At 40.4% G+C, this 26,820-nt stretch overlaps 1 protein-coding gene across 4 annotated transcripts; it reads right to left on the bottom strand.

Annotated features, from left to right (window-relative positions):
* Window positions 1-646: 646 nt before the first annotated feature.
* On the bottom strand, window positions 647-26,731 carry coro (protein coronin). Of its 4 annotated transcripts, none has more exons than XM_069500902.1 (14): window positions 26,505-26,731; window positions 26,298-26,414; window positions 24,322-24,519; window positions 12,015-12,137; window positions 11,537-11,680; window positions 10,583-10,713; window positions 10,282-10,389; window positions 9,766-9,940; window positions 8,997-9,060; window positions 8,278-8,366; window positions 7,465-7,605; window positions 3,950-4,138; window positions 703-3,313; window positions 647-656 (listed from the first exon to the last, which is right to left on the bottom strand). In XM_069500902.1, exons 1-13 carry the CDS (start codon window positions 26,550-26,552, stop codon window positions 3,089-3,091), a joined length of 1,752 nt encoding a protein of 583 aa, XP_069357003.1. In that variant the 5' UTR covers window positions 26,553-26,731; the 3' UTR covers window positions 647-656; window positions 703-3,088. The 4 variants fall into 4 exon arrangements, with proteins under 4 accessions (XP_069357003.1, XP_034827917.1, XP_034827920.1 ...); XM_034972026.2 differs by having other exon boundaries at window positions 3,950-4,159; XM_034972029.2 differs by lacking the exons at window positions 26,298-26,414; window positions 26,505-26,731 and adding an exon at window positions 24,819-25,029 and having other exon boundaries at window positions 3,950-4,159.
* Window positions 26,732-26,820: the final 89 nt, after the last annotated feature.

Genomic DNA, 26,820 nt, shown 5'->3' on the forward strand with positions numbered 1-26,820 from the left:
AACGATATTGCCATCTTGTTTCGTATTCGCAGAAGGATGAACTAAACAAACAGCGAGTACATATTATCATTACATAGTTGAATAAATAATAATAATTAATTATTTAATATTCTAATATTATTAAAAGCTAGAAGCATATTTTGTATTATTTTATGAATGTGCTTGCACACTTATTAGCTTATTTTTTTTAAATAAATAAGCATGTTGTTTATGTCGTTGAGATCGACAAAACGTCACAAAGGTATGAGTGAAAGAGACAACGCTCGACGAAGCCGAAATCTCATTTCTTGCCGGCTTTCTTGAGAGTTGAAATAATAAGTGTGCACGCACATTACTCACAAGCTTAAAGAGAACAATCTCATAGTATATGTATAATTGTATATGTATATGACTAAATGCAACACTTGTACACCACCAATCATAAATCCGATTTGAGACTTTACTGCGTATATAAGGCACTATAGATATCACTCGCTAAACATAAACATATCATTATTTACAATATATAGATATACAGGGTGTAACCAGAACGCTAGCAAAAATTTAGCGTTATTGTTATACTATCTAAACACAATCCAATACCAATAACCATTTGCCTCATATTGTAGTTTTAGTGATTTAGTATTTTTCAAACCCGCAATGTGTAGCGTGCAAAACTCGGTTCAATGCCCCGCCTACGACGCGGCATTGACTCCGAGTGGCCTACTTACGCAACGTTCGTTGACTTCTAACGTCAATCAGATGTATTATTTGCAATATATCGTAAACTTTCACAAAATTATAGGATTTTTTATTATTTTTTCGCGTTTTTTTGTGGTATCATATCAGTAATCACCTGTCTCCGTTTTTGCCAGCGTTCTGGTTACACCCTGTATAAGCGCGCCGATATCTTTGACAGTTGCTACTTGGTCGAGACCTGCCATTTGTCATTTCTATACAAAACTCACTATTTACACAACTGCCCAAAATGTTTTCAGGGTCATGTATGTATGTTTTGTTTTTCCACCATAACTTCTAAATGCCTAAGCAGATTTGGATGTATGAGGTATCATTAGAGTCCTTAGGTACATCATCCCGAATGACTCATCATCATCAAGTTGCAGACCCACTGCTGAGCGCAGGTCTCCTCTCAGAATGAGGTTCAGGCCATAGTCCGCCACGCATGCCAATTGCGAATTGACCGGCCAAACAACACTGGCAATATATTGAAAAAAAAAACAATTTCTAAAGTAATTTTTTTACTGTTTAGTTAGTTTTTTGGCAGGTAATCGTGTTTTTTTTTTAATTACGACTTTTTGAGTGCAGCGATCGCTGATTTTTGTGTGTTGACAGATCACGACCAAGTTGCTGAATGTCAAAAATATACGGACCAGATTTATGTTACGCCAAGCAACTATTGTCAATAAACTTGCTTCCCTCCCCTCACTTCCTCTTGCCTCGTCAAGACACAGACCCGGCGTAAAATAAATTCACCATAACTTCGCAAGTATTATTATACTAAAAATTTAAATAGCCCCCAATATGAAGCAACGCAGATCGAATAAATGGATGGTTTTTTGTTGACCCAAATTAAAGAAAAACTACATTAAAAACGATCCATACGTTTCAAAGCTACGGTACAGTAATTAAAGAACGAGTCAAAGACAACTGCATTATTATTGCGTCGGGATAAATAATGTTATAATCAACATAATATTATGCATAAAATCAGACAAAGTACGTCAAATTGATGGCTGCGAAAAATTGCTGATATATTAAAATAACCAAAATCATCATTCTTTTAAGCTTAGAAATAAATAATTATTAAAAAAAAATGTTTTTCTATTTCTATTGTCGGTACCAAACGATGTCATGTTTTGTCTCGCAGATAAAATACGTGATTAACTGACAAATTAACATAGAACACCAATAATTTTATTGTGCGTAGCATTTTTACGACAATACAGTCAGTTCCCGTCACGAATGTTGAAACTCTTGTGAGCAACAAAATAATAATTGGGTAATTGGGTACATCAAAAATAAATTATTTCTCGGTGATTATTAAATAAAGGGTCTTCCAAAATACGTAAAATCAACGTCCTTTGTTAGTTTTAAGAGTAATAACCATTTTGAATTATCGAATAAACTAAAAAAGTACGTCATTATGATGTGACGTCACATTCCAATATGTCATAGAATATAGCATACTAAGCGCGTTTTGACGTTTGATAAAAAGTTATTGATTTGACTAGTTGTCAAATATCGTATTGGCAAACTTTCTAAGACCTTGTGAGAGTTGAGGTTCCATTAAAACGCAAAAACTACCCACTTTTTCAACATTCGTAACGTGTGTCAAAAATGCCATTAATTTATTTACATAAAGTCAAATTTATTTGTTGAACCGATAACAGAAAACCACCAATACAATATTGTTACCAGAGCGATTATTCTATTATCTAATTACCATTTTGTGACGTTTAATTTGACAGTCTTTGTACAGAGGTGTCAAATTTAACGTCAAAAAATGCATTACGCACGTAATTCCAATGTCATAGATATCTAGGTCTATTATAGTAAAAAATGTAGTTAGAAATTCGTCTTCCCTTCGTTATTTAAAACTTTTAAATAGAAAAAAATATATCGTAAAACATGAACATCAAGACCGAAGTGAATCTCAGTCCTTTAGTATATTCTGTTGTTGTAGATCAAACCAATTGCACTCAATCGCATTACAGAAAAACGTTAAGCAATCCTAAATGTTGACATTCCTAACCAGTGGAAGATGCTAAGGCAAAATATATAATTGCTAACTTAAAATAACCTACATTTTTTACACAATTGAATTTTTGTGCTGGTTTTTTTCATCAAAAATGACCAAGACGGTCAGTAAAAAGTTCCTTGGCAGCTATGTCACAGAGTAAGGATATTATGAAATACAGACAGAGGCAAGACGAGGCCGTCTACAGAGAGAGCAATCTAAGTCATGGGAGGGACAAAGGAGCAACCCCACCTGGCCTACGTATGGTCCGCGACAGGTTTAGATGGCAATGGCAATTTTGACTTTATACAGGGTTGTACACAATTGGTTTGATCGTACACACACGTCAGCTCACACCTCGTCGGGCGCCATGTCGTCGTCGTCGTCGTGGTTGTGGTCGGCGACGGGCGACGCGACGGGCGCGGGCGAGGGCGAGGGCGCGGGCGCGGGCGAGGGCGCGGGCGGCGCCAAGCCCGCCTTCACCGTGGCCTCGAGCGCGCGGATGCGGTTCTCCTGCTTCACGATGACGGACTTGAGCTTGCGGATCTCGTCCATCAGGTCCGACAATTGCTTTTCCTGGAAACCAAGTTTGAACTGAAATGTTTGACGTTTGTTCAAATGTGGATGATGACTATGACACAAAATAAATTATTTCTTAGGAATTGTTTTAACTAGCTGATGCCCGCGGTTTGTTAAAAATCCTGTGGGAACTCTTTGATTTTACGGGATAAAAATAGCCTATGTCACTCTCCGGGTTTTTATCAATAATTACCCATGCAAAAAATCACGTCAATCCGTTGCACCGTAGAGACGTGATTGAAGGACAAACCAACAAACGAACAAACAAACACACTTTCGCATTTATAATAAGGGTACTGATAAGAGGAAAATTCGTAAAATCCACGTCCGCTGTTAGTTTTAACTTTGCTAAACATTTTAAATTCGATAATTTATCTAACTAAAAAAGTACATCAAATCACGTCAACTGTTAACGACTGTACAATCACGACAGGATTGATATTTGTGGTTCAGACGATTTATACTTTAAGTATAGTTTTCCAATGCATTATGCAATGTCAATGTAAAGCACTTCAATACTTTATTTTTTGGTTCTGTTATAAACAAAAGTCGGAGCAACATTTCTGTCCGATTTCGTATGTTTTTATAAAGCTGGCATACTTTGTGCAAGACTGCAATGGTTGGTATACTCACGACCATGGCGGTGAAGGCGGGCGGCGGCGTGGCGGCGGCGGGCGTGGGCGCCTGGCTGTCGCGCTGCGCGGGCGTGGGCGAGCGGTCGTCCTTGTCCCGCTCGCGCTCGCGCTCGCGGTCGCGCGGCGTGGCCAGCGCGTTGCGCTTGGTGACGGTGAGCTGAGTGGCGCGGCCGGACACGTAGCCGCCCTGCACAAGGAGGGCGCGCTCCTGTAGTTTGGTTAGGGATCCCTAGCCTATAGCATCTGTCTGAAAACGTTTCTGATGGCTTCGACGTACACTGTACGTAGGTGAGGGCGGGCGGGATGTTTACTTTACAATAAATGGGGCTATTCAACTTTATATTTCTGAAAATGCTAAATGCTCAACAGCTTACACTCTATCCACTATAGATAAGGGCTCTCTATATTATTATCATCTCTCCCATACAAATGACAGAAACTCTGGGGGCGGTAACCATTTTGAGCCACCAACCAATCCCAAACGAAACTAAGTTTTCGAAATGAATTTCGAATGTTTTATTGAAAACATCGAATGTTTTTGAAAACGTTTGTGATTGGTTGGTGTCTCAAAATGGTTAACGCCCACTGGGTTTTATGTATCTGTCATTTGTATTGTCATGGGATTACATAAGAGAGCCCCCCACGCTAACTTCTCTCCGTGATAAAGTATAGTAGTATTTAGCTAAGGTTGACAGTTTTTATGTTTAAATTTCTATCAAAACGTCAAATTTATTAGAGTGAATTAATATTTATTCGACAATGAAAAAATCTGATCTAAATAAATGAAAAGACTACTTCTGACTTTAGTGTTAGAAAATTTGGTACGCAGCGCTACAAATGCGTTTACGTCTGTACGCATGTGCAGACGTAAACGCATTTGTGTGCGTTTCCAAATTTTTACAATATACATAATAATTCTTTAAAAACTGGGTGCAAGACATATTTCTAGAAGTATACAAAAAAAATACCAATAATAATAATAATTTGCGAGTTAAATATAGAATTTATTTAGTTCTCGTACGGCAAAAGTTACCCAAATGAATAGAGGTCAAAGTTTTCAATAAAATGATTCAGATTAGTTTCACAATGTTAACAATTAAGTTACAACAACAAAAATCTCGTTCATTAACTAAATACATCAGAAACTTGCAAGGAACAGGTTATTTATTCAAGAAAGCCCAAAGTTAGTAAACACCAAAACATCAAACAACTCGCGTGAATGGCTCACGGAAGATATCAATCAAACAAAATGCATAAATGTTGACAACTCACTCGCCATATTTGCTCTACGTGTCGACTGTCATGTCAAAAGTACGGTTCACCCTTAGGACTAAAATACTTTTGACATGACAGTTGAGCTAAAATGGCGAGTGAGTTCTCAATATGCTCAATATGCAGTATATTGTTAGGGACAAGCCAACAGAAACATTCCTCACAACAAATGCTTAAAACTATTGCTAAATTAATCCGATAAAGGGTATTCATATTACAGTGTAGCCAAACCGCACGTGGTTTCCGTCTTTAGAGCGGTTATTATATAGTTGGAGTTGTCATCTAGGAAGACGGTGCGTGCTGCTTGCACTCCGCTCTACCGGTATGCGTTGCGCTTAAGCCTCTTCCTCATAGTAGTACGTTCTTACAATTCACGAAGGCATGTGGACTTTACTTGTGTGCGTGCTGGTCGGACCAATCAGTCGCGAGCAAGCGCTCGCAAACGCACACATTTACTGTACCTTGCCTATACCGACACGACTTAAGCACAAACATGAACCACTCGCCCTCGTGAAATGCTAGAACTGTAAAGTTATAAGACAACCAATTCTTTTTTGCGTAAAATCAGTTTTAAGTTTTAACGATAAATATGTGATCCAGAATTTTGCAAATGTTTGAGAAAGACGTATGGCACCAGCTGACAAGTGTTTCTTTACTCAGTAAACAACACTAAATTCAAGCCATCAAAATTTGACATTGGTTGCTTCTACATTGCTGCTTCACTGAGCGATATAAAAGTAATATTTTGTAGCAAACCTTCAATGGATCAAAATTGAATGTCAAATAAGCTTGTGACTTTCATTCAGTGTTGATCAGTGAGTTAGCGAACACCCCACAGTTTATTATAGACAACCGTTTAAGCGTATATAGTACGTACAAAATGAGTTCTCATGCGCTATTTTAACTTTATGTGTCAGCTGTCATGTCAAAAGTACGGTTTACCTTTAAATTAAGGACTTAAATCGTACTTTTGTCATGACAGCCAACACATAGTTAAAATGGCGCGGGAGAACTCATTTTGTACGCGTTATACTTACCTGTGTCTGATAATTTTTCGAAAAAGTTACGACAGATACACAAATCATGCTACCTGACAAAACACTGTTTACGTTAGGTTTAGATCTATAGAGCGAGACAGATTTATATCAGGCACATAAGTCTGTCTCGTTTTAACTCTGTCTTAAGTCTGAGCGAAATAAAAATACAGATGTCATGGCAACAACAAAAACATAATCTTGTAGTATGCCATTTGTTGTGGTGAGCAAAACAACAAAAACACAAAACATGTTATTTGTCACATTTTTACATAATTTACAATTTATACAAAATACAAAATTAGAGTGGAACCAGATGAGGTATTAATCTAGAAAATATAAATATGTCCCAAAACATTTTTATAATTTTATTTTTCTTAAGTTTATAGTCCTGAAAATTGAAGTCATAAACTTTCAATAGGAACTTATTCTTGGGCAAATAATGCTCCGATTTTCTCAACATTGTAAAGGCAACTCCATACTGCCATACCCCTTCCAGGTTAGCCCGCTTCCATCTTAGACTGCATCGTCACTTACCACCAGGTGAGATTGCAGCCAAGGGCTAACTTGTATCGGAATAAAAAAATAAAATAAAAATATGGAGACCAAACATGTTGTAGAGAACTCTCAGGCATGCATTTCCTCACGATGTTTTATTTCATCGTTAAAGCAAGTGATATTTAATTTCTTAAACGCACATAGCTCCGAAAAGTTAGAGGTGCGTGCCCAGGATCGAACCCCCGACCTCCGACTAGAAGGCGGACGTGCAGACTTTACCCCTACATAGTCGAAATTCCACGGACTCGTACGATTCGCTTCCTCGTGCCTAACACGCATTGCTAGAATATGGAATTCCCTTCCGGCATCAGTTTTCCCCTCCAATTTTAATATCTGGGTACCTTCAAGTCAAGAGTGAATAGGCATCTTGTAGGCAAGCGCGCTGCATCTTAGGCTGCATCGTCACTTGTCAGCAAGTCTGATTGCAGACAAGCACTTTTTTTTTAAATTATCAACATAAAGAATGTTTAACAAGTCCACTTTAGACAGCAATAAAAACCACGAAGGTTCAAATGAAGTGTGTCATTCCGTCTACTTATTAATACATAATAATAGTCTATAAATAAATTAAAAAAAAAGGAATAGGGAAGTTTAAGAAGAGGGTATAACGGGAGTGGATGGGGCGTCGTGCAGGATGGGAGACGCATACCTTCAGCGACATGGTGCAGGGCTCCGCGTCCTCGCCCGCGAGCCACTCGTCCGCGGTCTGCGAGGCCTCGTCGCTGAGCGTGTCGGGGTACAGGTCCTCTTGGAACAGCTCCGACTTGCGTGGCACGGTCATCGACACCACCTGCGGGGCAGCAGCCACACGGTATATATCTTGTGGCATAACGTTTTGCGTCATCATTCCTCATACGTATGTATAGTCTTCCGCGATATGTGTTTCCTACCAACTACAACCCGGGTATCTTTAAAACAAGAGTGAATAGGCATCTTCTAGGTAAACGCGTCCCATCTTAGGCCACATCATCACTTCCCATCAGGTGTGATTGTGGACAAGCGTATACCTATAATGAATTTAAAAAAAATATCTATATGTATAAAAGGAAAATCTGACTAACTGACGGATCTATTAATGTACAGTTTAAGCTACTGAACGAATCGGACTGTTTGGTATGCAAATAGCTATTTTATCTAACCTCTCACTCTCGCTCGGCAGACGAAGTAGGATAGCGATAAGTGCAGGGTATTTATTCCAAGTATACATTTAAAGCACTTGTTCCCCCTTGGCTATAGATATTCATGTGTGTACTCGACTCGAGTGATATTTTGTTAAATTGTTTCTCAATTTCTGATATGTATTTGAAAACTATTTAGAAATTTCCTTGAAGTGTAGGTAAAAACACTATCATAAAAATTATAAAAGATAGGAGGGTATCCTATCTTTTATAATTTTTATATTTAGTTGTTTTATATTAATTTTTATAATATATTCAGTTGAAGAAAATAATGGCGATCAAACCTGACAGAGGCCAGAGTTGTTGAGGCGGTAGAACTTGGCGATCTCGCACGTCGCCACGTCGCAGCCGCGCTTCGGCATCATGCCGATACCTGCAACGTGTCACACTGTTACATCAAGCTTTTTTAGGGTTCCGTACCTCAAAAGGAAAAAAGAAACTCTTATAGGATCACTTTGTTGTCCGTCTGTCTGTCAAGAAAGTTCTTCTTCTTCTTCTAAATTTGATAGGTAGGTAGGTCTTAAAGCACAAGTAAAGTAAAAAATTCGAAAACCGTGAATTTGTGGTTATATCACAGAAAAAAAAACATGTGTGAACATATAATTAGTATTTTTCAATTTACAAAGTAAGATAACTATATCAAGTGGGGTATCATATGAAAGGGCTTTACCTGTACGTTCTAAAATAGATTTTTATTTATTTTTACGCATAACAGTTTTTGATTTATAGTGCAAAATGTCGAAAAAATACCCGAGTACGGAACCCTCGGCAAGCGAGTCTGACTCGCACTTGGCCGGTTTTTTTATGGTATCGTATTGGAAATCATCAGTACTACCATTGTCTTAGATTTAGCTAGCGTTTCACTTACACCCTGTACTATGAAAAGAATAGAATAGAATAGATTTTTATTCAAATAAACTTTTACAAGTGCTTTTGAATCGTCAACTAGTTTAATTTACCACTGGTTCGGAATGCCGTTCCTACCGAGAAGAGTCATATATACCTCTTTGCGGGTCGGGCGTCTGGAACGTGTTGATGTAATGCACGAAGGGCGGCTCGGGAGTCACCTGGAACAGATTGGTTTATCTATATATATAAAATTCAAAGTCCTGACTGACTGACTGACTGACATAGATATCAACGCACAGCCTAAACCGCTGGTCCTAAAGACATGATCCACTAAGAACGGATTTTTCGAAATTCCACCCCTAAGTGGGTTAAATGGGGGACGGAAGTTTGTATGTAAGTCGGTCATTTTTCAAGTTATTTGCATGAAAATTGGTATTTGGGTTTTCGGTCACAAATGAAGAAATACGTGTTTTAGGATTTTTGGAAAATTCGCCCATAAGGGTGGTAAAATAGGGGATGTAAGTTTGTAGGGGAAAGTTTTAATTATTGATATATATAATTGACTTGAAATTTGGAAAGTAGGTTTTTTCTTGGGGTTAGGTATCAGCTAAGAAACGACTATGAGAAAAATCCCCCCCAGCCTCCCCCCCCCCCGCGCTATAAATAGTAGTACCGTATATAAATAGTAAGTTATCGGTTAATAACTTAATACACATACATAAATTTATTAATAGTGTTTGGGAGCTGTGTGTGTGTGCTCGGGGCGCCAGCTGGGCCGACGGTTTTATGAAACTTCTATATCAGAAAACTCCGTTAGTGCGAGTAAAGTCGGCGGTACATTTGTTCGGGACTTCGTCGTGTTTAGAATTGCGCCATCTAGTTCCATATTGTATACTCGGCAGGCCAGTCGATGTTCAACTCACCTCAAAGTACCGTATGACGGAGTCGCCCTTCCCGCAGAGGTAGATGAGGTTGGTGTCGGGGTCGTACAGTGGGAACATCACTCCGTTGCTGGTGTCGATCTCCACGGTTACGATGGGCTCGCTGAGTTCGTCCGGCGTGCGTAGCGTGTACTGCCGCTCCGACATGCGGCTGAACCTACGGCAAGCGGCTACGTTACAGATGTTGCTTATCGTGTCGAATTAGCGTTAAAAGGCGAAACTCTATAAACAATATCAGTATGGCCGTGTTAGATCGTTTTCCAGCACATAAATAAATCACAGTATGGCCGTGTCGCAAGAAATAGTTATCTGTTTGCGAGATCTTTGTTCAGCACAAAAATAATGTGAATATAGCAGGAGTATCATATTTTACTAAATACAGACAAAACTACTAGAAAACACGTCGAAACGTAAATATCTTGTATTTAAAAAAAAATTACAAATCCAAACCAGAACCAACCATCATTTGACAAAGAAGCATTATAGAAGTGAGTTTACCCTGTCGTGAATACGAGGCCATGTTTCAGGAAGATGGCGCGCGATGCCTTGCTGCCCTCGTGGGCGATCGCTTCTGATTCTACTTCACCTTTGCGAGGGTCGATGATTCTGAAACAAATTAAAATAATTTTAGACGCCAAAATTTCATCAAAACCGGTTAAACTGTTAGGCCGTGAAAAGCTAGCAGACAGACAGACACAGACAGACACTTATAATATTAGTATGGATGTAAGTCACATAAAAACATAAAAAGCAGGACAGCTCCAGATATATAAGATTTTTAATATTTTTGTGGTATTACCTGATCTTCTTATCCCTGCAAGTGGTCAGCAGCTTGGAGCCGGTCCAGTTCCAGCAGGCCGAGTAGATGAGGTCGGGGTGGCAGTCCAGGCTGATCAGCACCTCGCCCGTGCCCACGTTCCATATTGCTATCTGTCAAATATATACATCTTCCCTTTAAACATTTTCCAAGAACATCTCACGTTCTAATTTATACTTTGAGAAGTTTGAAGGCCGTATTTTGTGGAGACCCTTGCAAAAAAGCAGCAGTTGACATGACATGGACGACGATGCACAAACAACTGCACAAGCAAGCCTGGAGGTCGGTTCAGGAAAACTGGCATCAATGACTAGTGGGCGATGCAATAGCGAGCGAGCGTCAACCAATCAGAGATGATTGCGATCGTCACTTATAATTTTACCGTAATCGAGCAGTAGGATTTTTTTAATGCATAATAGCAATGCAAGTGAAGACCAGCAATGGATGTTGCTGCCATGCAACATATTGTCATTGATATGCAGGATGAACATTGTGGGTGATAATACTGAGCCCTGTGGGACGCCAGCATTGTTGGGCTTAAGCTCAGAGCAAAAACCGTCGACAGCGACTTTAATGGTGCGTCCATCAAAGAAAGCTGGCGACCCAATCACACAGCTTCGCGGGTAGTCCTTAGGATGGCAGTTTCGATAGAAGGGACCCATGCCAAACCCTATCAAAGGCTTTTGCGATATCAAGGCCGACCGCCAAGGCCTCTACCTTGCTAACAATGGCTTCCACCGAGCAGTGCGTGAGATATATAAGAAGATCAAACTGATCGGCCGTGGCGAAAACCGTATTGACGGTCACTGATCAGCTGACTAGTTTCGAACCCATCCGGGGTCCTTTATCAAGGGGGTCAGCTCGCGCACGCGTCGCGTTTAAGACGAGAGGAGAGAGGGGAGGCAATTGCTATGATAGATAATTATATTTACTCACTTGGTTATCAGAGCCAGCTGTGAGCAGCACGTTCTGCGCGGTGGGGTGCCACAGCACCAGCCCCACGCGGCGCTGGTGGTACACCAGGTCCACCACCGGCTCCGTCAGCGTGCGCGACAGGCCTCCGTCCGGGATCTGCCACACCTGCCACAACCACCACAGGTAACGTTGCAGGCTTATCGGATTTTATAGGGTATATTTCGGTGCTAGGATATGGAATGCCCTTCCGGCATCAATTTTATCCTCCACTTTTAATATGGTTATCAAGTCACGAGTGAATACTGAATAGGCATCTTCTAGGCACTGGCAAGGGCTTCACATTAGGCTGCATCATCACTTGCCAGTAGGTTTTATTTCCGCCAAGCTCTAATATATATTTTTAAAAAAGGAACTTTCGGATCCTCCCCCTTTCACCTTTTTCACCATTCTCATTGGTTTGGAATCATGCGCAGATGATCTTTGAGTTAGGAGCAATTACCTTTACGATGCAGTCCTCCGAGCCGCTCGCTATGACGTTGTCGTTGTGGGGGCACCACGCGATGTCCAGCACCGGCCCTTTGTGGCCCCCCACTAGCGGGTGGTCTGCCGGGATACGCCCGACCTGAAACAATTATATGTATATTATTTTATCGTCATCCGGACCGAGAAGCTATGACGACTCGAAAATACGACGAAACGCTTTCAAAAAAGGGCGTTAGTGCCTTTAGTTTGGCTCGTCTTGGCGTAGATTTATATCACAAAACACGATTACTTCCATTGCACTGTTACCACCCGTTGCACTATTGTCGTACCTGAGAGGAAAGCTAGCAGACAGACGGACAAACAGACAGATACACTTTCGCATTTATAATATTAGTATGGATAAGGTATAACCACATGAGTACCTCCTCGTAGTATGAACACTGCTTATGCTTTGTTTATAAAATAAACAAAAAAGTAGGTACACACACATGTGTACCGTATTAGAAAAATAAGCATCCCTTCCTAAGTTAATTAGATTACTGTAGGATTAGTAGGTACTTCTCCTAGTAATTCGTTTTACGTAGTATCTATTAAGGGATGCTGTGTGATAGACCGTGCCGGACCGCGTCCAAGCCACCAGCTTGGGAATTTGTATGAGGTCACATCAGACCGTGCCGTGTCCGAGTCATCTACCCACATTTAGTTCGACTACAAGTCGACTTTTGTTTCTTTAGATAGGTAAGTAGTTAAATGATGTCAAGTTGACAATTATAAATATTTGGTTGTTTCACGTAATGTGCCTATAACCGCTTTCGCGTGACCCAAATATACGGAATATATAGTTGGCATGGATCCACGGCGGGCGGGCGGCGGACGGAGGGCGGGCGGGCGGCGCGGCAAAGGTGAGATACCACATACTCGTATAATTGCGACCAATCACCACTTTCACCCAATTATTTTGAGCACTCCGAAACTCACTTTCGTCCTACTGTACCTACTGTCTTACACATTCATCTAAATATAAATAAAAAGGTGACTGACTGACTGACTGATCTATCAACGCACAGCTTAGACTACTGGACGGATCGGGCTGGGCATAAAGCTATTATGACGTAGACATCCACTAAGAAAGGATTTTTGAAAATTCAATCCCTAAGGGGGTGAAATAGAGGTTTGAAATTTGTGTAGGCCACGCGAAGTCGTGGGCATTAGCTAACTACATAGTTGCATTATAAGCAACATAGCTAAACGATGTTGCATCGCTAATAAGGGAACTACTTATGTAGGGAGTGTTTACACGGAGATTGTTTTCTTGGTAACAGAAACCGGGCCACAAGTACCCGCTAGCGGCTAGCGGCTAGCGGGGCAAATAACTGACATGACGTACATTACTACAGCCAAGGCAGTTTAATAAAACTAATATAATTTACTACGTGGATTTAGGTTTTTAAAAATCCCGTGTAAACTCTGTTTTTCCGGGATAAAATGTCACTCTCCAGTTTAAGAAACTATACACACGCAAAAAACACGTCAATCCGTTGCTCAGTTGCGACGTGATTGAAGGACAAACCAACAAACCAATAAACCATTAAACCAACAGACATACACACTTTCGCGTTTATAATATGGGTGGTGAATAGTTTTTTTTTATTTTTTATTCAGATACAAGTTAGCCCTTGACTGCAATCGCACCTGGTGGTAAGTGATGATGCAGTCTAAGATGATAGCGGGCTAACCTGGAAGGGGTATAGCAGTTTTTATTAAACCCATACCCCTTTGGTTTCTACACGGCATCGTACCGGAACGCTAAATCGCTTGGCGGCACGGCTTTGCCGGTAGGGTGGTAACTAGCCACGGCCGAAGCCTCCCACCAGACCAGACCAGAAATTTAGAAATTATAAAATTCCAAACTCCTGCCAGGAATCGAACCCGGGACCTCCCACTATTAAGACCACAGCGCTCACCACTGCGCCAGGGAGGTCGTCGAAATAGTGATGCAGGTCCTTGGATTCTCAGTATCACTTGGACCGTCTCCGATCCATTGCGATAAGCATCAGTGGCTATTAGCAACCCTGTCCTGTGGTCCGAGCAACGCCGCAGGGTGTCGACTTTATCCGTATTGATTAGTAATTAATTAACTATCAAGGGCAGGTCATTAACTACACACTATTCTTATACCTACTCAATATTATAAATCCGAAAGTGTGTCTGTTTGTCCCAATTCCACGCGTACGAAGTCGCGGGCCTCAGCTAGTAGCCTATATTTAATTAGGATGACGACTATGTCAACAATAAATTATTCGTGTCGTCTGCCTACTATACTGGACGGGCACTTTTCAATGCGAAGTCGCCACTCTAGCACCTTGAGACCACAACGTCTATCGGGTTTTCGAATATAGCTGTGATAGCCTAGTGGCTAGAGCGTTCCTAATCGGAGGTCGGAGATTCGATACCGGGCACAATTAATTAAATATCACTTGATTTAACGAGAAACACTGCGAGGAAATCTGCATGCCTGAGAGTGCTACACAATGTTCTCAAAGATGTTATGAGTCCGCGAATCCGCACTTGGCCAGTGTGATGGTCAAAACTCTTCTCACTCTGAGAGGAGACCCGTCCTCTGTAGTGAGCCGGCGACGGGTTGATCATGATAATGATGACTCATGTGCTGTAGTTGTCACTGTACCGCAATCGAGTCGCATGGTATAAGTTCCGCAAATTGCTATTGCGTGAGCCGAAATAAAAATATACCACCAGCTCGAAACTTCAGTCTAGTGCTGACGTCACTAAAACGGCGGCCACGTGCATTAGCAATTTGCGGGACTTATACAGAGAGACAGACAGGTTGGCGGCGCGGTGTGGCGCGGGAAAGGCGATGCCTCGCGTAATGAGATCAAAGCAAAAGTGGCGGAGTTCGGTGCACTATTTTAGTGCAATACGATAATGGTGCTGCATCGTAAAGGTCAAATGCTCCCGAGTGCACTTTGATAACAACAGAAAATCAACAACGGGAATTAGGATGTTAGGCTCTATCGATATACTAAGTTTATTTTTACACGACTGCCCAAAACAAGTAGTGTATGCTTTCAGGGTTCATGTATGATGTAGGTTTACAACTAAATTACAACATTTTTTATTTTTAGGGTTCCGTACCTCAAAAGGAAAAACGGAACCCTTATAGGATCACTTTGTTGTCTGTCTATCTGTCCTGTCAAGAAACCTACAGGGTACTTCCCGTTGACCTAGAATCATGAAATTTGGCAGGTAGGTACATCTTATAGCTGACATTTGGGGAAAAATCTGAAAAACGTTAATTTAGGGTTAGATCACACAAAAAAATTAAATTGTGGTCATGAACTAATAATTAGTATTTTCAACTTTCGAAGTGAGTGACTATATCAAGTGGGGTATCATATGAAAGGTCTTCACCTGTACATTCTAAAACAGATTTTTATTTATTTTTATGCATCATATTTTTTGAATTATCGTGCAAAATGTCGAAAAAATACGACTGTAGTACGGAACCCTCATTGCGCGAGCCTGACTCGCACTTGGCCGGTTTTTTTTAATAGAGATAGCGAGCAAACGAGCAGGCGGGTCACCTGATGTTAACATACATGATGATGCTAACATGGAGTTATTCATGGGGCTGACCAACAAATTCCTAAAAGGCCGGCAACGCATCGCATCGCAAGAACTACTCCTCTGGTGCTGCAATGTTCCTGGACGGCGGTAATCACTTAACATCAGGTGACCCGCCTGCTCTTTGGTCGCTATCTCTATTTAAAAAAGAAAATATTATTTAGACGCGCGACACGCGGCATGCGGTCCAGACTTAATTGAATAGTATTTGCGAGTTTATGAGCATAGAGAGCGCGCGATGGCGCCTCGCCAACAGCAGCATATAGCTGCGCTGTGTCACCTGCCGCCTGCCGCCTGCCGCCTGCCGCCTGCCGCCTGCCGCCTGCCGCCTGCCGCCTGCCGCCTGCCGTGTATACTGTATACATATGCCTACGCCGGAAATCCACATGACTCACATCGAAAACGCTTTGAATGGTGGTAGGCGGTGTTCCCACTACATTACAACATGGGGTTGTTCAAGGCGCGGACCAACAATTGCCTGAAAGGCCGGCAACGCATTGGCGGTTCTTCTGGTGCTGCAAATGTATCGACTTTTTGCTGAGGCTAGCTTGCTAAGTTCTGGAGAGAACTTCGATGGCTGGACCCCTGTCCACGTACAGTGCCTACGTCCCGCAGACTACACTTTCAGACCCCTATTTTACACCCTTAGAGGTTGAATTTTCAAAAATCCTTTCTTACCGGATGTCTATTCTACGTTATAAAAAATAGTTTGAGCTGTGCGTTGATAGATCAGTCAGTCAGTCAGTCACCTTTTCCTTGTACAAAAAAAGCCACCAGTCTTTATCGTTCGTGAGAAATCATAGTGGTTGGTCAGTCGGTCACTAAGCGCGGTATAATTTCGGACGGGAGTGACAAATTGTGGCCTTAAATAGCGCGCTAAATATAGCTCATGATGCGAATATCTTCTGCTGACACGGTCTTCAACTTGCTAATAGATTCCACGTACCTATTAACTTTACTATTATCCATATCCATGCTAATATTATAAATGCGATACAGATGTGTGTCTGTCTGTCCGTCCGCTAGCCTTTCACGGCCCATCCGTTCAACCGATTTTGACGAAATTTGGTACAGCGATAGCTTGCATCCCGGGGAAGGACATAGGCTAATTTATCCCGGAAAATCAAAGAGTTCCCACGGGACCTTTAAAAACCTAAACTCACGCGGACGAAGTCGCGGACATCAGCTAGTGATTAATAAATTGCCTTCATACTCCCATGACGCGAAGCTATGACATTCACGCTGCATGACCACACTATTACATAGCATCACGATCAACCCATCGCCGGGTCACTACTGAGTACGTATCTCCTCTCAGAATGAGAAAAGTTTACTGGCCACAGATTGGCAGACTGCATACACCTTTGATAACATTATGAACTCTCAGAGTTCTCCTCACGATGTTTCTTCTAGGTAAGCGCGCTCCATCTTAGGCATGATCACTTGCCACCAGGTTTGATTGCAGCCAAGCGCTAGTCTATGTGCCGTACCGGGTCAAACCACCGATCAAACCATGGAATCCTTCGCGAGCGAGTCCGACTCGCACTTGACTGGTTGTGTTATCGCACTTATAATTTATTATCTTTGACAGAAGTCACGTGATCCGTTGCATCAACATCTTGTGTCGATTGTATAAATACGGGTGGTTGATGGTTTTCAAGCCAGTCTGCGTTCAGACGCAGACTTATTCGACTACTAAATGCTTTTGCGTTTAGGTCGCCATTTAAATTGATTGGTTGTAATAGTAATTTTGTGCCCTGATCAGGTTAATATTGTAGTTAGGTTAGTATAAAGAGTAAACCTCTCGATGAACCTTACGCGTGTGATCATTGTCTGCGCGCAAGTTTAACAAGAGAGGACATTCAAATAACCACTCCAAAAATAGCTTATAATGCCCTGCTTTTCTGTATGACTTTTAAACTCACTTCTGGTACCCATTTAGTTGTTATCTCTCTCTCTCCGGTCGTTCCTTCATTGCTGAAGATCGTGGTCCTGGCAACCTGCCCTCGAATGGCTTATCTGTTTCCATCGGCTTCTGTCGGTGGCCATTTTTACAATGTGATGAAATCCACACCTGCTGGACTCCTTTAGCTGGTCGGACCACCTAGTTGGTGAGCGGCCTCTCGGTCTTTTGCCCTCAGTGTTGCCCGTCACTATGAGCTTTTCTAAGCTGTTGTCCCCCCGCCGTTAGTTGTTATAAACCACTATATTTCCTCGGTAATTTTTCAGTTCCCACATGGTATCCACGCCCGAGAATCATAACAGATCGTTGCACACGCTCCCGCCCAGCGCGGCGCGGCGCGGCGTGGGCGTGGGCGGGCCCTCGACCCCGCTCCAGCGCGAATTATTACCCAACACCGGTATAAATAACTGGATAAACTATCCCGTAAATATGTATCACTAATCCATACTTAATATTATAAATGCGAAAGTGTGTCTGTCTGTCTGTCTGCTACCTTTTCACGGCTCAACTGTTCAACCGATTTGGACGAAATTCGGTACAAAGATAGCTTGCATCCCGGGGAAGGAAATAGGCTACTTTTCATAGCGGAAAATCAAAAAGTTCCCACGGGATTTTTAAAAACCTAAATCCACGCGAACGAAGTCGCGGGCATCATCTAGTTAACAATAAGTCTACGCGTATGCTAAACTGTGATAGCCGAGTAGAACTTTCGCCTCCTATTCGCGCGCGTCGGAGGTTCGAGCCCGGGCTCGAACCTCTAGCTTTTCGGAGTTATGTGCGTTTTTGAGCAATTTTTTGACGACCTCCCTGGCGCAGTGGTGAGCGCTGTGGTCTTAATAGTTGGGAGGTCCCGGGTTCGATTCCTGGCAGGGGTTTGGAATTTTATAATTTCTAAATTTCTGGTCTGGTCTGGTGGGAGGCTTCGGCCGTGGCTAGTTACCACCACCCTACCGGCAAAGCCGTGCCGCCAAGCGATTTAGCGTTCCGGTACGATGCCGTGTAGAAACCAAAGGGGTATGGGTTTAATAAAAACTGCCATGCCCCATCCAGGTTAGCCCGCTATCATCTTAGACTGCATCATCACTTACCACCAGGTGAGATTGCAGTCAAGGGCTAACTTGTTTCTGAATAAAAAATAAAAAATAAAAAAAAAATATCGCTCGCTTTAACGGTGAAGGAAAACATCGTGAAGAAACCTGTATATCCACAGTAGTAATCCAAGTAGTGAGCCAGCGATGGGTTGATCATGATGATGATGTATAGAATAGCTGATCCCTATATAGCCCACCGCAGCAGCCGCACCACCGAGCTATTTGGTGTTTGGTGTAAAACCGCGCGTAGGGAACGAATGTGAAGCAGCCCCCACGCTTTTACAAGAAATTAATTTGGTCTATTTTCGTAGTTGAGTGAGGAGAATTACGAGCTTTACGTGACAATTACATGTGTTGTAATATGTACGAATTGTCAGTTTAAACGTAGCATGTTCATATTAGCTGTAACATAAAAAAAGATTCCGACGAATTGAGAACCTCCTCCTTTTTTTGAAGTCGGTTAAAAATGCAACTCCTCAATATAATATATCGAAGTATGTTGCCTGCACATCGGATTGAAAGAGAGGTGATGCAAAATTATGTAGGTTAGGTAGTGAGGCAATAAGATTAAGACATTAGTATGTAAGATTTCTTTATTGGTATTGTTAGTCCATAAGGGAGAGTAGATCATAAGCCGGCTCTCAATAAACATCTTTCACCGTTGCCGCATTTAATTATTACCATACGGCCACAACATATCTCATGGCGACCCTGCCAGGATTCGAACCTGGAATCTTCTGATCCACAACATATCTCAGTGTAAATTGTGTAGGTCACAGATATGTGCATATTTATATACAGGTATTTGTTCGAGGTGTTGGTGATATTGGATAATAAAAAAAAAATCTCACTCCTCACTTCTGTAAACACTCGGTTACCGGTCGGGGTCGCAGTAGTTCAATGCTTGAGAAGACTGACTAGCTCTAGAAGGTGGTACGTTCAATTCTAAAGATTCTACATGAAGTTTTTATTTTCTTGGCAGAACATAAAAAGCGGTCTTCAACCACTTATTTGGGTAATAATAATAAATAATTTATTTATTTAGGAAGAATATGTACATTTTACAATAAGTTTAGGTGTAATCATAAACTTTAAATCATAAGTTTTTCCGTACACCAATGCCGTCGACAGTAGATAAGTACACGTAATACATTAATTTAATGGTATAATACTTAAAGCTAAATAACAATAATCTAAATATATAAAAGGAAAAGGTGACTGACTGACTGACTGATCTATCAACGCACAGCTCAAACTACTGGACGGATCCGGCTGAAATTTGGCATGCAGATAGCTATTATGACGTAGGCATCCGCTAAGAAACGATTTTTGATAATTCAACCCCTAAGGGGGTGAAATAGGGTTTGAAATTTGTGTAGTCCACGCGGACGAAGTCGCGAGCATAAGCTAGTTACTTATATAAACTAACAACATTGAACTAAATGTAGGTTATTTTAAATTAAATATACTTAGTAGGTAAAAACACAATCATTAAATTTATAGATAAATGTAGGTAGGTAAGAAAAAGTTCGTTATTTATATCACAGCGGAATAGTAATACAATATGACGAGCGTATTCCAGGGTTGGATTGATAAAAACAAATATCAGTGAGACACCATGTGTGAAGTGTGTCTCTGTACCTACAATGAGAACTTGGTACCATATAGATATTGATTCCCTTCAGACACGACAGACAGACAACAAAGTGATCCTATAACAGTTCCTTTTTTAGGGTTCCGTAACTCAAAAGGAAAAACGGAACCCTTATACACTTTGTTGTCTGTCTGTCAAGAAACCTACAGGGAACTTCCTGTTGACCTAGAATCATGAAATTTGACAGGCAGGTAGGTCTTATAGCAGATATTCGGGGAAAAATCTGAAAACCGTGAATTTGTTGTTACATCCCACAAACAAAATTAATTGTGGTCATGATTAATAATTAATATTTTCAATCATATCACCGTCGTATATCGTTATGGTTTTGATCATAGTCTACCACGCTGGCCAAGTGCAGACTTCACACGCTTTTAAGAACATTATGAAGAACTCTCAGACATGCAGGTTTCATTATTTAAAACTCCGAAAAGTTAGAACAAACAGAACACCCTGTGTACTAGCATTGTGCATCAGATATGGGACAATGGGTGTCCGGCGCCGAGCGCGCAACAATGGGCCACATATCGCCTATCAGCTGTCGTGTGCTGGCTTCGTGTTTACTAACTCCGTGTTTTGTGTGGAGTCCTGTTACCTACTCATTATATCGCGATAGTGTAGCAAATACGAGTGCTTATGCGATTAACCCGCGTATAGTACGCAGAAAGTAATGTACATCGATCTTTAGGAGATAAAGATTTGTAGAGCATTGTCTCTTTCGTTGAGACCGATAAAACATCATATACAGTGCGACAAGGCTCTTTTGGCATGTGGCATAAATCGGAACTAAGGTTGTCGTCAAGTGTCCCCTTTGTTCTTGTTTGAATAGTCTAAGCCTTTGTTCTTCAACAGCGCCCACCTGTCAAAGTCATTCAAGTGCCAAGAGAGCCTTGTCGCACTGTAGGTAGGTATGAGTGACAGAGACAACGCTCTACAAAGCCGAAATGTCATTCTAAAGGCCGATGTACATTACTTTCTGCCGCTCACTGTACTTATACCTACTTTCTTAGCAGAAAAGCTCGGCTGCCGTCCTATATCTAAAAAAACCAGCCAAGTGCGAGTGGGACTGGCACTCGCACAGGGTTGCGTTACGCAACCCGCCAGTAACCCGGGAACTATAGGATGGTATGTACGCAACTTGCGTACCATCGTATAGTTCCCGGCAGTTAAATAATCGCGTCTGACCTACGATGCGAGCGCAAGCTCGCGCAGGTAGGTATTGCTCTACGTGCTCGTATACCGATGTAGCACTCATACTAATGTAGATGGCGATCATGGGTGGCAATTATAAAATATCAATTTAGCATGAGATATTACAGTTTAAAACAAAAAATATGGTGAACTGCACAAAGTCTAAATATATAAAAGGAAAAGGTGACTGACTGACTGATCTATCAACGCACAGCTCAAACTACTGGACGTATCGAGCTGTAATTTGGCATGTAGATAGCTATTATGACATAGGCATCCGCTAAGAAAGGATTTTTGAAAATTTTAACCTTAAGGGGGTAAAATGGGGATTTGAAATTTGTGTAGTCAACGTGGACAAGGTCACGAGCATAAGCTAGTATATTATAATATGATAAATGCGAAAGTGTGACTGTCTGTCTGTCTGTCTGCTAGCCTTTCACGGCCCATCTGTTCAACCGATTTTCACGAAATTTAGTACAGAGATAGCTTGCATCCCGGGAAAGGACATAGGGTACTTTTTATCCTGGAAAATTAAAGAGTTCCCAAGGGATTTTTAAAAACCTAAATCCACGCGTACGAAGTCGCGGGCATCAGCTAGTCTACACTAATTATTATTTGGCTCTAAGAATTCACTTCCTTGTATTTGGCTGTATTGCCTTGCAATATAATTAATTATAGGAAATAAATTCAAATTGTTAAGTAATAATTAAATATTTAAGTAATTACCTTCTAACAAAGTTTCTCTTTAATAAACATGTTTAAATAGCTTTAGCAAAGGAAATATTTGCTTTACTAATGTTTTGTTTACAAAGTATGAGCAGTTACAAGATTAATTCTTGTACCTATATTACTAAGTCATTGACAATATGAGTAATCCCTACCTACCCATATTCTCTCCCTACCTATATTATAAATGCAAAAGTGTATTTGTTTGTGCTCCAATCACGTCGCAATGGATCGTCGTGTTGTTTGCATGGTATAGTTAGACTTGGAGAGTGACATAGGCTACTTTTTATTCTGGAAAATCAAAGAGTGCCCACAGGATTTTTAATAATCTAAGCCTATGCGGACGAAGTCGCGGGCATCATCCAGTATTATTATTAAGAGGTATAGTTTGTAAGAAGTTATCTCTGGAACTACTGAACCGATTTTAAAAATCCTTTCACCAATAGAAAGGTACGTTATTCCTGCGTGACATATGCTATATTTAATCTCTATATAAAAATGAATTGCTGAATGTGTTGCTGATCGCAAATCTCGAGAACAGCTGAACCGATTTCGCTAATTCTTTTTTCATAATATTCCTTGAAGTACTAGGATGGTTCTTACGGATAGAAAAATTTAAAAAAATTCCTGAAAAAGATCCGACTGTTAGGTGGTACGAAGTTCGCTGGGGCAGCTAGTTTAAAAAAAAATAGAAATCCCTATGAAAATAGTAATAAACTACCTGTGCGAAGCTGAGGTGGGTCGCTACTCGCTAGTATGTCTAAATTTATATAAAAGGAAAAGGTGACTGACTGACTGACTGACTCATCTATCAACGCACAGCTTAAACTACTGGACAGATTTGGCTGAAATTTGGCATGCAGATAGCTATTATGATGTAGGCATCTGTTAAGAAAGGATTTTTGAAAATTCTTCAAATGAAGGGTGAAATAGGGATTTGAAATTTGTGTAGTCTACGCGGACGAAATCGCGAGCATAAGCTAGTTTATAATAAGTAAGTCAACAAATTATGTTATTCTGAATCCTAGCATGTTCTCCTTGTTCAATATTGGGCACGGCTCCTACCACCGAAGTTGTGTTTAGTTAACTACTGTGTTGTAACATGTTGCTGATTTAATAGTTACCATCTAAATATCACTTGTTGAAGGAAAACATTAGGAGAAAACCTGTATGCCTGAGAGTTCCTCATAATGTTAGTTAGTCTACAGTCTTAAACTAGCTACTTTGTCATTTCATAGTTAATAGCATCAATAGCTGAATTATGAAAAGTCAGAGGTTCAAACCCACTCTTGCACTATTGGCGTACATACTCCTAGCACAAGCTTTAAGCTTAGTTGGAGAGGAAAGGGGAACATTGGTCATAATCAACATGGCTAATATCTATATATATAAAAGGAAAAGGTGACTGACTGACTAACTGACTGACTGATCTATCAACGCACAGCTCAAACTACTGGACGGATTGGGCTGAAATTTGGCATGCAGATAGCTATAATGACGTAGGCATCCGCTAAGAAAGGTTTGTGAAAATTCAACCCCTAAAGGGGTGAAATAGGGGTTTGAAATTTGTTTAGTCCATGCGGACGAAGTCGCGAGCATTAGCTAGTTCTTTATAAAAAATAAAAATAAAATACTGAAGTATAAATTATAACACATCTGTCTGTAACAGTAATGTTCAATGTTTGGATACTCTCCACAGAGATATCTAAGAAGATCAATATCAATAACTTCCCACTTGAAGCCTGTTTAATGCAAGTCTGCAAGTCTTGGATGGTGCTATTATTTTTGGCTAAGATCCTAGTTGCCATACAACTCAGTAATGAATGGGGACATATTAAGAAAACAAGATATTTTAAAATTTACAACAGTATTATGACGAATATAATTTAAAGACTGTTTATAAAACAAAAACTATTTTTTCAACAAAATCACACTCATGTGTCTGAGACACAAAAATAAGGTAAATATTGAGTTAAAGTAGAGCTAAACAATCTCCTTGGACGAAATATTTAATCTTCTTGGTTTACAAGTGGTTTTGAACATTAGCGGTACTCACCTTGTTATGAGGAAGAACTATGAAGGCGCCTCCGCCGGCGGACTCGACGATGATGGCCAGAAACTTAGGGTTCACTGCACAAAACGTAGAGTCCCATGAACTCTTGGACACTCTGATGTTATCATAACACTGCTCCCTTTTCATGGCCTGCCCGTAAACATGGCGGAACTTTGAACTACGAACCACTCTAAACGACATCTGTAAAACAAAATACGCACTTTTACAAACAAACACTGCGATTTATCCGAATAATTCCATCTAAAACATAACCTATACGCCAAGAATTGTCTGACCTATATTGACATTAGTAAATACGACTATTGAATTTCAACTCACATTTAAATATAAGAAGAAATTATATTAATTACACTAAATATTTCAATGAATTCATTTGAAAATTACTCATGTGATTTATTTAAAATAAAATTGAGAGCTACTAAGGTTCGAAGGGAGGACGGTTGGGAAAACGAGCGAACTCCATATTTGGTAATGCTTACAGCCACTGCATTTACTGATTATAAATTTAGGGCAAAACAGTCTCTACCGTTAGCGAATATTTTTCTTTGAATTATTTATCAATTAAAAGTATATTTTAAATTAGATTTTGGTGGTTTAGGTATTAAAAATGATTAAAATTAAGTTTAAAATTGAACACAATTTTGTTATTTTTGAACGCATTTCAGAAATGTCAAACTCGTACAAAATTAAGTTGCGTTCATTTTAATGTGGTAGCCATAGAGTAAAACACTTTATTTTATCTGTAAAGCCCGCTCTTCACTCTCGTTTAATAAGAGCCATTAAGGCTCCCCCACACAGGCGCGTTATAATAGTTCGATAATATCGCATGCGTTATTGCGATATCTGTTTTCAGTAAATTTTGTATTAGGATGGTCATGTAGTTACACACTGCTGCGATTATACGTCTTACTTCCATTGCGGCGTTATTATCGACCTATAATAACGCTCGTGTGGGGGAGCCTTTACGCACGGTCGACAAGACAAGAGTAGTTGCCCAGTAACTCAGTCGGCGGGCCACGGCGGGCAACGCAGATGAAAGCAACTAGGCCACAAAACACTATTACTCCCACCGGAGAACTAGACTGGGACTTGGGAGACTAGCCGAGTGAATGGTGTTTCTTGTAAAACCATGCAGAATGGGCGTTGAAGAAATTGCAACTTTGAAATAGCTCTGCTAATTTTAAAGAGATAAAGGAGAAGAAAGCTAAACAGTTTTGGGGGCATCCTTTTTTTCATGATCTCGTCATCCTCCCCCATGATAATCAATAGATAGCTATTTAACCGACTTCCAAATATAATTTTTAATTTTTTTTTTATAATTAACGTAAAAACCTTAAAAGAGCGAGGCCCGACTCGCACTTGGCTGGGTTTTACATGTCTTGTGACGAATATTGTAACAGAGTTGCACAGAAAAACCCGGCCAAGTGTGAGTCAGGCCTTGCTCTTGTAGGGCTCCGTACATAATCATGAACAATTTTTTAAACTAGATATCTATTGATTATGGGGGAAAGGGAATGACTAGATGATGAAAACAGGATTTTTTCTTCAACATCCATTCTGCATGACTTGTACTAGAAGTAGGTCGCTTGACTAGTCTCCCAGCCTATTTACCTTCATCTGAGTTGCCTGTCAACCGAGTTGCCGGGTGACTTATCGACTGTGATAATGGCTCTAACCGTATTATATGCGACAGAAAAGATCGAGTACACTATGTGATTGTCAGATGTGGAATTTGTACGATAATGATGTAATGGTTATAGTTAAGTACCTACCTAAAAAGTTAAGCTATGAGCGTTTCCAACCCACCAAACCCAACCAAACCCAAAATCTAAGAAAACCCCACAACAAGCTCAGTCCCCGAAGAAGGTTCTGTCCATAACACAATTATACATTTATAGAAGTGTCACATATAGGGAATAACTGTATATTTTTTTCAAATAAATTATAATAACACTTACTTTTGGGGCTTCTACAGTGCCATCATCATAATTATTATGATAACTGTGGCAGCGTTCTCTTCCTACTCTTTTAGATTTTGGAGCTCGATGTGTTAAACTGCCATGTCTTTTGATCTCCTGTTAGTCAGAAACATCACATCGATAATTTAAGATTGACATTTAGGCTGATGTGAAACTAGTTAAATAAAACATCTTTAAATTTCTTACCGTATTTGTGACTCCGTCTACTTCCATTTTATGCTTAATTTTATGCATTTTTGTAAGGAAGTGAATTTATATACCCCCAGTTTATAATATAATTGAAAAAAATTGTAACCTTATATTATAGGTATTTGAACCAGGGAACTGAATTAAGTTTGAATGATTAATCCTCAAACTCACAAAATATACTAAACACAAAACAGAAAAGCTTCGATCTCGTCACCTGCCACGTACACGATCACGAACTCAATGTAATAATATGAAATGCTATTGTCCCGAGTGCTAAAAAGTGTTTTTAGAACCGAAAGAAATACTTATGAAA

Source organism: Maniola hyperantus, chromosome 9 (genome assembly GCF_902806685.2).
Source record: "Maniola hyperantus chromosome 9, iAphHyp1.2, whole genome shotgun sequence".
NCBI classification, from domain to species: Eukaryota; Metazoa; Arthropoda; class Insecta; order Lepidoptera; family Nymphalidae; genus Maniola; species Maniola hyperantus.

Bases quoted from the DNA above. Each gene is read 5' to 3' on its own strand.
- coro (XM_034972026.2), bottom strand. From the start codon at position 26,552: ATGCATAAAATTAAGCATAAAATGGAAGTAGACGGAGTCACAAATACG. The intron at 26,415-26,504 runs GTAAGAAATTTA...TCTGACTAACAG, and splicing joins TAGACGGAGTCACAAATACG to GAGATCAAAAGACATGGCAG. The intron at 10,714-11,536 runs GTGAGTAAATAT...TATATTTGACAG, and splicing joins CAGCTGGCTCTGATAACCAA to ATAGCAATATGGAACGTGGG.